Source organism: Chinchilla lanigera, unplaced genomic scaffold (genome assembly GCF_000276665.1).
Source record: "Chinchilla lanigera isolate Chin_1 unplaced genomic scaffold, ChiLan1.0 scaffold00002, whole genome shotgun sequence".
Classification (NCBI taxonomy): domain Eukaryota; kingdom Metazoa; phylum Chordata; class Mammalia; order Rodentia; family Chinchillidae; genus Chinchilla; species Chinchilla lanigera.
In genome coordinates, this window is record NW_004955403.1 from 50,833,743 (window position 1) to 50,844,021 (window position 10,279).

The 10,279-nt window shown below is 49.9% G+C and overlaps 1 protein-coding gene across 3 annotated transcripts in view; it reads right to left on the reverse strand.

The window, feature by feature from the left end:
• Nucleotides 1–1,330: 1,330 nt before the first annotated feature.
• The window catches only part of Fbxo16 (F-box protein 16), a 52,451-nt gene continuing 43,502 nt past the window's right edge, over nt 1,331–10,279 (reverse strand). The window contains exons 8-10 of one of the 3 annotated variants that reach the window (XR_001234024.1): nt 2,110–2,138; nt 1,831–1,960; nt 1,569–1,654 (exon numbers count right to left, since the gene is read on the reverse strand). Coding sequence is in view for 2 of the 3 variants with exons in the window: in XM_005373773.2 (XP_005373830.1) it covers nt 1,559–1,654 (96 nt within the window). In the remaining variant the exon portion in view is untranslated. Of the gene's footprint in view, nt 1,655–1,830; nt 1,961–2,109; nt 2,139–10,279 lie in introns of all 3 variants that reach the window. The other 2 variants (XM_005373775.2, XM_005373773.2) reach the window with 2 other exon arrangements.

Sequence of the window (10,279 nt, forward strand, 5' to 3'; positions counted from 1 at the left end):
CTCTTGGGAGTGGACCGTACGGCTTGGTCTTCCTGAGTAGACACCCTTCCTGCTGGCCATCTGCTGTGCCATGGGAAGGATACAGGTCTCAGTGCAGGGTGACACATTAGTGTCACTCTGGGCGGTGCCAGACGCTGTATGCTGGGCTACACCTCCCCAGGCTACCGCGTTAAACCAGTCAAAATATGTACACAGTCTTAAAGTACAAGAACAGAAGGGTTCAGCATGATGGGGTTGGCAAACGCCTCTCTTCCCTATGATTCTGCTCTACCTAGGTAAACACATACCCTATAATGGTAACTTTGAGGGCCCTGCCATGGCTCCAGGGGGTAAGTAGGTTCGTTTAGAGTATATAACTAGTATTTGCAGCTAAGTGACATTTCCTGTTTTCTAGTGACTGAACCCATTTGGATGAAGGAGGGGTAAGAAAGTGTAGGGGGAGAGCAGGTCGGCTGGCGCCCCTCTTCCCACCCTGCTGGGTCTTGGGTGGACAGTGGCAGGGGCCCTTCACCCCGCAGCACACATCCATCAGGGGGCCCTGCTCCCATGGCTGTGGCTCCTACTGCTTCTGGGAGCTCCATTCTGTCCCCTTTGCCACTTCTGCTTTGCCAGGGCCCGGATGTCTCGCTGTCCCTTCTTGACTCTCCTAAGATGCGCACTAGGGGCTGGATCCTGTCCCCGGCATGTTGCTATGCTGAAGTCCTAACTCCTGTGTCTCTGGAGGGGACTGTGTGTGAGAGGAGCCTTGAAAGGTCTCAGGGCTCCGCGAGGTGGTCCCAGTATGACTGGGTCCTTAGAAGAAGAGATTAGGACACAGGCACACACCGAAGAGACCACGGAAAGGCACGGCATGAAGGCCATCTGTGAGCCAACCACACGGGCCCGCTGACACCCTGGTCTCGGCTTCCGGCTTCCAGAACTGTGAGGAAATAAACTCTCATTGTCAAAGCTGCTGCCTGTGGGCCTGCCCTTGCAAACTCAGCCCCTGGGACAAAGAGCTCTGTCCTAAAGCTGCCCAAGGAGCCCTGGGGGTGCTGTCATTTCCTTCTGGACGCTGCCTCAAATGCTCAGTATTACCAATGGCCACCCAGAGTCCCTTCATCAACCCCAAAGTACCTACCTCCGTGCTCTAGGTTATTTGTCAAGGTTTATGCCGTGAGATCAAACCACGGCTTCCCACGTGCTAGGCAAGCACTCTGGCCCTGAGCTACACCCCAGCCCTTTTCATTTCACTTGGAGACGGGGTCTCTAACTTGCCCAAATGGGCTCGCATTTGCAATCCTCCTGCCTTGGCCTCCCGAGTATCTGGGATTATAGGGGTGCACCACTCTGGCTTGTACCATGAATTTATTTTTAACTGAAATGCTGTAGGACTCACGTTCACCACAAAGTACTCAAAAAGGTTTCTGATAGACCAGCCGGTGGAAGCCAGTTCTCCACCGTGTAGAGCATCTTGTCACTCCTGCAGTGTCCTTTCCGTGTTCAGATCAGCTTGGCTTCGGGAACCTGGGTGGGGAGCGACTGAAGTGCGGGGTGTCTCTGAGGTGCTGCGAGGATTTCAGCTGCTGCTCCGGGGGTCAGGGTCCCATAGACGATGAGGAGGCCAGGCACAATGTGCTGGGGCTCTTAGAGGCGAACTGGGACTTAGGGACATCTAGGGAGGAAGAAGGTATCATTAAAGGGAGGTTATTGAAACATCAAGGGAAGCTTTCTAATTACACTTCTTGCAATGATATAAAACAACTTTATGAAGTCACAGGGCTGGATGGGACGTATAGAGATTTCCCAATTCTCCTCCCCCAGCTGCATGCAATCTTCGCCTTGAAGTACCAATAAATTCTTCCGTCTGCAAAACGCATGCACCGACATCGTTTCATTTGAACCTCAAGACCTGTCCGAGGTACACTGGAAGATGGCGACGCTCTTCACCTTAAAAATAAATGCAGCCGGTGGACAGGCCCTGCGGTGGGTGAGTTCACACAGCTGAGGTGTCACAGCTGCTCCGGGGACTTGAGGTTCACAGACATGGCCCCAGCACAGTTCCCTCGGTTCCCACACCGTCATGTGTACACACACACACACACACACACACACACACACCGAACTCACAGCGAGAAACGATTGCTCCTCGATGACAGCTGGCCGCGTCCAGGGAAGGGCAGAGCGCGGAGAGAAAAAACAGGAACAATACGAGCTGAGCTTGCGGGGGAGACGGCGAAGGGCTTTTTCAAGCTGGCCCTGCCTGGCTCCCACTGTGTGGACTGACCTCAGAGGGTTGGCGGAGCGGACCCCGGCCTCCTCCAAACACAGCATCCCGCCAGGCCCTTCCTCGGCTCGGAGGTGAATTCGGGTCTCATCCAGCCGCTTGGATCTGGGAAAAGCCCACTGGGGACTCCCATGGCCTGGGACCTGGCTGGCGTTGGCCTGTGTTTGCTATTTCTTGCGCTTTCCACTAAGTCCCTGGTTAGCCCAGGGAGTCCCGCCTCCCCCACACCTGCCGGAAGCACTCCTTAGTCCTGCCGGCCGAGGCCCACCTTCTCCCGGAAGCTTGCATGTCTCACCCTGCGGGATTTCTCCACCAGTCAGATCCCGGAGCTGTAACTATTCAGTATCTGGACGTCACACTGACCCTCCACCATATCTTGGACATTACTGTTCCCGTCTGAAAGTGCTGCTGTGTCTCCTAAGGAGAATGGGAGTTCTCTATGAACAAAACTGGAATCATTTCCTTTGCTGACTCTATGGGCGCCTGCGGTAGGAGGTCCTGGCAGGGTTGATGGTGATTTTGTCTTGGAAAAAGTGGATAAAAACGATGTTAAAGTAGCAAGTGGTAAAGCTGGGTATGATGTAATTCCAGCATTTGGGAGGCTGAGGCAGGAGAATCGCTTTGAATTTGAGGCCAACCTGAACTACATACCCTGCCTTGAAAAACCAAAACCCAAAACAAAACTAACAAAAAAGTAGCAAATGGTTAAACCTGAAGAGTAAAAGGAAAAATGGGAGTTGACTAACCCTTGCTCACGTGACGATTTCGGTGTTAAGACCGCATGGAATAAGCATTTTCAGTGCTGAGCTAGATTAGCAAGAGGAAGAGAATGCACAGGAATGTCCCGCCTGTGCTCTGGGAGATGAAGATAAGGAAGACGCCGCGTGAAGAACCCTGGCTGCCGGGGAAGCAAGAACGGGCTCGCCCCCTCTCTCGGCAGCCTTGGAGACTTAATCCCGTTAGCAGCAGAGCTCCCTGCCGCGCAGCGGGGGCGCTTTCTCCCGAGCCCCGGGCCCTCCGCAGGCCGAGGCAGGCCCCGCAGCTCTCCCTGGTCCGCACGGCAGGTCCCAGGGCTCCCCCTGCCCTCCTCGTCCCCTCCAGCGGTCCCCACCTATCTGGACTGCTGGGCGTCTCTCGTCTCCGAGGTCGGCTCAGGATAAGTGCGCTCTCGCCTGCCCTTGTCCCGTCCTGGAGAACAAACTCGCAGACCCTCTGCCTTGGGAGCCTTTCATGGCCACACGAGACAAGATGCCGTTTAGGGGTAAAACAGGCAAGCTCTGGGAAGGGGTGAAAACCTTCCGGCCTTGCGTCTTGGCCTGCCCAGGGCTGAAACTGTGCTCACAGGCAGGAGCGCACCAGCCTCCTCCTCCTTGCTGGCCTCCGCCTGGTGCCGAGCCCCGGTCCCTGCCTTCCGCCTCTGCCCCGCACACAGCGTCCTAGCATGACTGAACTCAATCGCAAGCGGCTGTTTGATTTCTGAGCGCCGCAAGCCCAGGCAGCGCACACTTCCCTAAGCCTCCGTCCCACGCAGCGCTCTTCCCTGCAGGGCCGTTCCTACAGCTCCTCGGTGATGTTTTCAAGACTACAGGGTTACTTTTCCACATAATTCAACATTCAAGTCCCAATTAAAAAAATCCCTGATCTTTTCCTCTAGGCCCTCCCCCCAGCCCCTTGGTTTCCAGGGCAACCGCGGCTACCCACTCTTCCCATCCTTCCAGAGATAGTGTATACAAAGCCAGGCCAGAGTTGACCACAGAGCAAACGTCGTACGCCGTCCCCTCTCCTTTTTCACGCGGCTGGAAGCGTGGTGTGGACACCATTGCTTTCTGTTCCGGCTGTGCTTGAGAGAGCGTGCGTGTGTGCACGTGCGTGTGTCTGGGTGGCAGTGACTGCACGTGATTACATGCACTTCCTCATTTTCTCGATGGTCCATTTATAGCTGAGCAGTGCTGACAGATATCTGGGCTGTGGTCCACGCCCTGCTCTTACAAACAATGCCAAGCTACGCCATCTTCGAAGGTGCCTGTCCCGGCGGTCGATGCCCGTCTCCCGGAGCGGATGGCGCAGCGGGTGACTCTTCATCATCACTCCAGACACCGCGGCACCATCACATGCAGCCCTGTCCTGGCCCAGACTGCTAAAGGACAGCACCGGGCCATTTACAGTTGCGCTGTTTTCTTTTTATTAGTACATGTTGGTGGTATGTGAAGTTTGCATTCATGTACAAGCACAGGACACGGTCAGTGTCTCTTCTTTTAAATCCTCTTCCCACCCACCCCCCTCCCTCCCCCTCTAAACCCCTTCCCCATTTTTGTGCTCGTTGATATTAATCTTAGCTCATGTTCCTGTATGTTTACATTCATTAAGGTCTTTAGGTGCCTGTACGTGGCGTATCTGTATCCCCCTTCCCCTGGCCCTTGGTCTCCTGGACCCTTCCCATTTGCAAGAGATCTGTCCCCCTGATTCCTTTTGTCCATGCTTTATTATGCTGTTTGTTTGTATTCTGTCTCACTCAAATGATACTCAGCTTGTATGTCCAATTTATTCCACTCAACATCATATTTTCCAGGTGCATCCACTTTCCTACAAATGTCTCAAAGCGGTCCTTCTTTATAGCCAAGTAATATTCCATTATGTATAGATACCACATTTGCTTTATCCATTTGTCTGTTGAAGGGTATACAGATTGCTTCCAGGATTGAGGTATTTTGAGTTGTGCTGATATAAACCTGGGTATGCATGTATCACTGTAGTACGATGTCTTTAGCTCTTTTGGAAAGTATCTAGAAGGGGAATAGCTAGGTTATATGGAATTTCTAATTTTAGTTCCTTGAGAACTCTCCATACTAGTTTCTGTAGTGGTTGTACTAGTTTACATTCCCACCGACAGTGTGGGAGAGTGCCCTTTTCACTGCAGCCAGCCAGCATTTGTTATTTTTTGACTTCTTAGTGATAGACATTTTTTCTGGTGTAAGATGGAATCTTAGTGTTGTTTTAATTTGCATTTCTCTAATAGCCGGCAATGTTGAACATTTCTTCCTATATCTATTGGCCATTTTTTTTTTTTTTTTTTGGTTTTTCTCCGGTACCAGGAACCGAACTCACGACCTTGCACTTGCCAGGCAGGCACTTTGCCGCTGAGCTAAATCCCCAGCCTCTTTCTTTCTTTCTTTCTTTCTTTCTTTCTTTCTTTCTTTCTTTTCTTTCTTTTGAGACAGGGTCTTGCTATGTAGTTCAGGCTGACTTTGAACTCACTATGAGGCCAAGACCGACCTCAAACTCACAGCAATCATCCTGAGTGCTGGGATTACAGAAGTGTGCCACATGCCCAGCTCTATACTTCCTCTTCTGAGAAGTGTCTGTTTATTTCACTTGCCCATTTCTTTCTTTCTTTTTTTTTTTTTTTTTTTTTGTGTGTGTACCAGGAATCAAACTTACAACCTCACGCTTGCCAGGCAGGCACTGTGGCACTGAGCTATATCCCTGGCCCTATTTGCCCATTTCTTGATTGGGTCTTTTATTTTAGGTGGTTTAATTTTTTTTGTGTTTTTTTTTTTTTTTTTTAACTTTGTTTCTTTTGGTACTGGGAATCGAACTTGTGACCTCAAGCTTGCCAGGCAGGCACTTATGCCGCTGAGCTATATCCCCTGCCCCAATAAATAAGCAGATCTGGGCTGGGGTGTCACTCAGTGGCAGAGAGCTTGCCTACCATGTGGGAGGCCCTGGGTCCGTCCCCAGCACTGGAAAACTACTCAGATCATATCATTCTTCTGCCTGAAGCACCAAAATTCCCCCTCTGCTTTGATTTTGTTTTATTTATTTATTTATTTAGGTACTGGGAATTGAATTTAAGACCTTGCACTTGCCAGACAGGTGCTTGTACTGCTGAGCTGTATCCCCAGCCCTAATTTTTTTGTGTGTGTGTTCTTTAAATATTCTAGATACTTGTCTTCTGTCTGAGGTATAGCTGGAAAAAACTTGTTCCCATTCTGTAGATTGTCTCTTCACTCTACTAAATTGCTGTGCAGAAGCTATTTAATTTGACATAATCCCATGTTTTACTTTTTGTGCAACTGGGGTTCTGTTTACAAAATCCTTTCCTTCAGCCTATGACTTCAGTGTTTATCTATTTATCTTCCATACTCAGTGTGTCTGTTTTAATGCTTAGATCCTTGATCCATTTTGATTTTGGTTTAGTACACGGTGAAGGATATGGGCTCAGATTTAGTCTTCTGCAAACAGTTTTCCAGTTTTTAGCACCTTTTATTGAATAAGCTGTCACTCCTCCAGTATAGCACCAGGTCATTTAAAGATATTTTCCTCATCAGTTGAACTACTCTTCTTTTTATAGAGATATTATCCCTATGTAGTGTTATTGTGTCTATTTTTTTTAAGACAGGGTCTTGTTGTGTAGCCCAGGCTGGCCTTGAACTCGAAGCAATCCTCCTGCCTCAGCCTCCTGAGTGCTGGGATTACAGGTGTGCACCACCACACCTGGCCTGTGTTTTTAAACAGAAGGAAGTGGAAGAGAAATACACAGCCATGCTTTTTGACGCTGGAATCCCTGGAATTCTGCAGAGTTCTGTTCTTGGCCTGCTTCCAGGCAGTCTTCTACTGGGATCCATTTCCCTGTCTGTTCTCCCTCCTGAGCTCCTGGCTCACAGATTCACCCCTCTGCGGGTGCACACTTGCAGTCCCACCCCGTCCCACCAACCTAATGCATACACGCCGCCCTCTGTCCAGTCTCAGGGGTGAGCGGTACAGACGTGAGAACGATGCCCACCCCGGAAACCTAGGAGCTGCCCTTACTCCGTGAGCCAGCAAGGCAGGGACCACGTCTCATCATGGTGCCTCCCCGGAGCCTGCACATCACTCAAGGGAATGGGACACTGGCAAATGCTTCCTCCTTCCCCTTCACTTCAGGGCAACGGCGAAAGCAGGGAGACTAAGGCAGGAACAGAAAGTACGTCTGCAGGCTGGATGTCGGAGAAAGGACAGAGAATACTGAAGAGGCTGCGAAAGCTGAGGGCCTGAGAAAGTAGGGCTCTGGAGAAGCTGAAGCCCAAGAAAAGAAGGAAAAACACACACACACACACACACACACACACACACACACACACACACACACAGCCTAAACCCCAGTACTAACAGTGATAAAAGCATGTCACCATTGCCAGGCATGGTAATCCCAGCACTCAGGAGGCTGAGGCAGGAGGATCACCTCAACATTTGTGCCCAGCCTGCACTACACCTCGTGAGTTCAAGGCCAGCCTGAGTGAGACCTTGTCTCAAAAATAAAACTTGTCGGGCTGGGGATTTAGCTCAGCGGCAAAAGCGCTTGCCTGGCAAGCGCAAGGTCGTGAGTTCGGTTCCTGGTACCAGAGAAAAACCAAAAAAAATAAAAAATAAAAAAATAAAACTTGTCAACACTAATATGTATATAATTAATAATTCACAAACACGGTTCTTCTGGTAGACCTTAAATGGAAGCTACTTTGAGTGAAAACCAATAGGCCCTTCGCACCTGTCTGAGTGTTCAGTGAGAGAGGAGCGGATAGACTCACTGCAGCTGGAAGTGCCGATGTAATTTATTATTTCTAGCAGGATAAACAGGAGGAACAAGATAGAGCAAGTAAACTCCGCTCTCTTAGCAGCAGAGGAGACAGGCAGACTCCACGGGGTCCCTCAGAGGCTTGGCTTTGCCCTGAGGGTCCTTAGCAATAAGGCCTTTTCTTGTCTTTGTTCTCAAAATGAACCTCTACCAAGGCTGCAGTTAGCAGCAGCAGTCCCACTCCTCCAGCCTCAGAGTAAAAAACACAGCAGTGTAAGGCGTCAGTGCAGGGAAGTGTGCAAGAGCTCAAAGCCGTGCAGGAGTCTCACAGGACAGAGCACACAGAGCTCACACTTCCGGGAGCTGTGGCTGCAACCCTTCTTTCCTTTGCAGGGCTGAGGACCGAGCACGAGACCTGGCATATGCCGAGGCAGCGCTCCACGGCTGAGCTATGCCTCCAGAGCCCCACCCTGCCTTCCACAACGGAAACAAGTTCTAGGAAGAAGGAAAAATGAGAAAACAAAAAAGAAAGCAGCGGCAGGATAGATAAAGGTAACAGGGACAGAGCCCCTGCCATGGCTCTGGCTGCCGGGCTGGTCCCTCCTGAGCTCTCACGGCTGCTCCCCATCAGATCTCTGTGCTTTCCCCCTGGTCTCAGGCAGAGATTCGGGGTGATTTTACTGCTGCTGCTACTACAGGCTGAGCCGGCCTTATCACAGATGCTTGGGACCAGAAATGTTCAGCTGTTGGAATATTTGTGTGTAAATCGACATTGAAACAGGAAACTTGTTTAAGCTCCATTTGTACCTCATACACATAGCCTGAAGGTAATTTCATATGACATTTTTTATGCGCCAGCATTTTGACCGTGATCCGTCACATGGGGTCAGGTGCAGAAATTTTTACTTGTGGCATCATGTCTGTGCTTGATAAGTTTTGAGTTTTGGAGCGTTTCAGAATTCAGGCTGGGTGTGATAATGCTGGTGGGCATGATGGTGCATACCTGTAATCCCAGCACTCAGAGGGCTGAGGCAGGAGGATCACCTTAAGGTTCAAGGCCAGCCTGCACTACATAGTGTGACCCTGTCTCAAAAAAAAAAAAACAAAAACAAAAAGGCAAAACTTGAGGTCTTCAGATGTGGGATGCTCATCTTGTACTACTCCTACTGTTACCGGGTGCCTGCTCCGAGCTGGGTGCAGTGCTAAATTCCTTATCTCCTGGTACCAACCCTGAGTCAGCCTTGTCACAAATTTCATTCTCCACATGAGGAAAGAGGTCTCAGAGAGGCTGTGGTGGACTGACCACTGGTGGTCAACTTGTAACCCCCAGCTGAACTGAACCAGTGTGGTGCTGGGTGTGGGAGGCCCACCTGAGGACTGTTGCTGGCAGCGTAAGAGGCAGACCTAGAGAGGAAGAAGCTTAGAAGCTGTAGGGCACTGTTGGTTTTCCTAGAGGAGCTTGTCATGCTGGTTTTCCTGATGAACTCAGCTGTTCTTATCATCGAAGGAGCTCGGGACCTTACTGTTACTGAGAATGGTCTTGGTTCATTTTAGGGGAGCTCTGGTTCTTACTTGGAGTGTCTCTTCCTGGCTCCAGTTGCAGATCCCTTAGCCTGCTGGCACGGATTCTTCATCCCGCTGGCACAGACTTTCTAGCTTCCACCTCTGACCTTTGGGCCTTCCCAGCACAGATCTGTGAAACAGGCCTGAATGAGACATTGTCGTGGGCTCTTGACCTCCAGTTGGACTCACGGGGGGCACTGTTACAGGCTCTAGGTCTTCAGCTGGACTCATGCAGGACATTACCGTGGGATCCAGGCCCTCAGCTGGATTCTTTGGTCTTTAGTGTGTGGACAGATTTCCTGCACTCTCTTTGTATATGGCTGTTTGGGTGACTATCATAAAATAATTCTATAAATTATGTGTCTTGTATTATTCCCCTTGCAAAACCCCTGACTACAGCAGAGGTTAAATGACTTGGCCCAAATCACCAGGCTACTCAGACAGCAATACCAGGCACTGAACCTCGGCTTTCTGAGTCCCAGTCTGTGCTCTTAGATAGCAAAGTAAAAAATAGGATGGCATTTAATGGAGAGAACACAAACATGTTAATTACTAAATATATACCTGGTATCTATCCCTGCCAACTAGGAATCACTATTCCCACTTTACAGATGGAAAAACTGAGGCTTAGAGATGTTAAATGATTTATCCAAAGTCATTCCCTTCAGCAAAAGAACCCAGGTCTGTTTGAGTGCAAGGCTCAATATCCTCCTTATTCTTCCTTCCAAATGGAATTCTCAGGAGTTTCACTGCTTGAGAGAAATGACTTCTTGGATAGCTTTAGCTCTGCACATCCAAGCCAAATAGAGATTATAAAGCAAATACTTGGAGAGTTTGACAGAATTTGAAAGAAGTATGGTTAAGAGAGCTTGACAAAGGGGCTGGGGATTTAGCTCAGC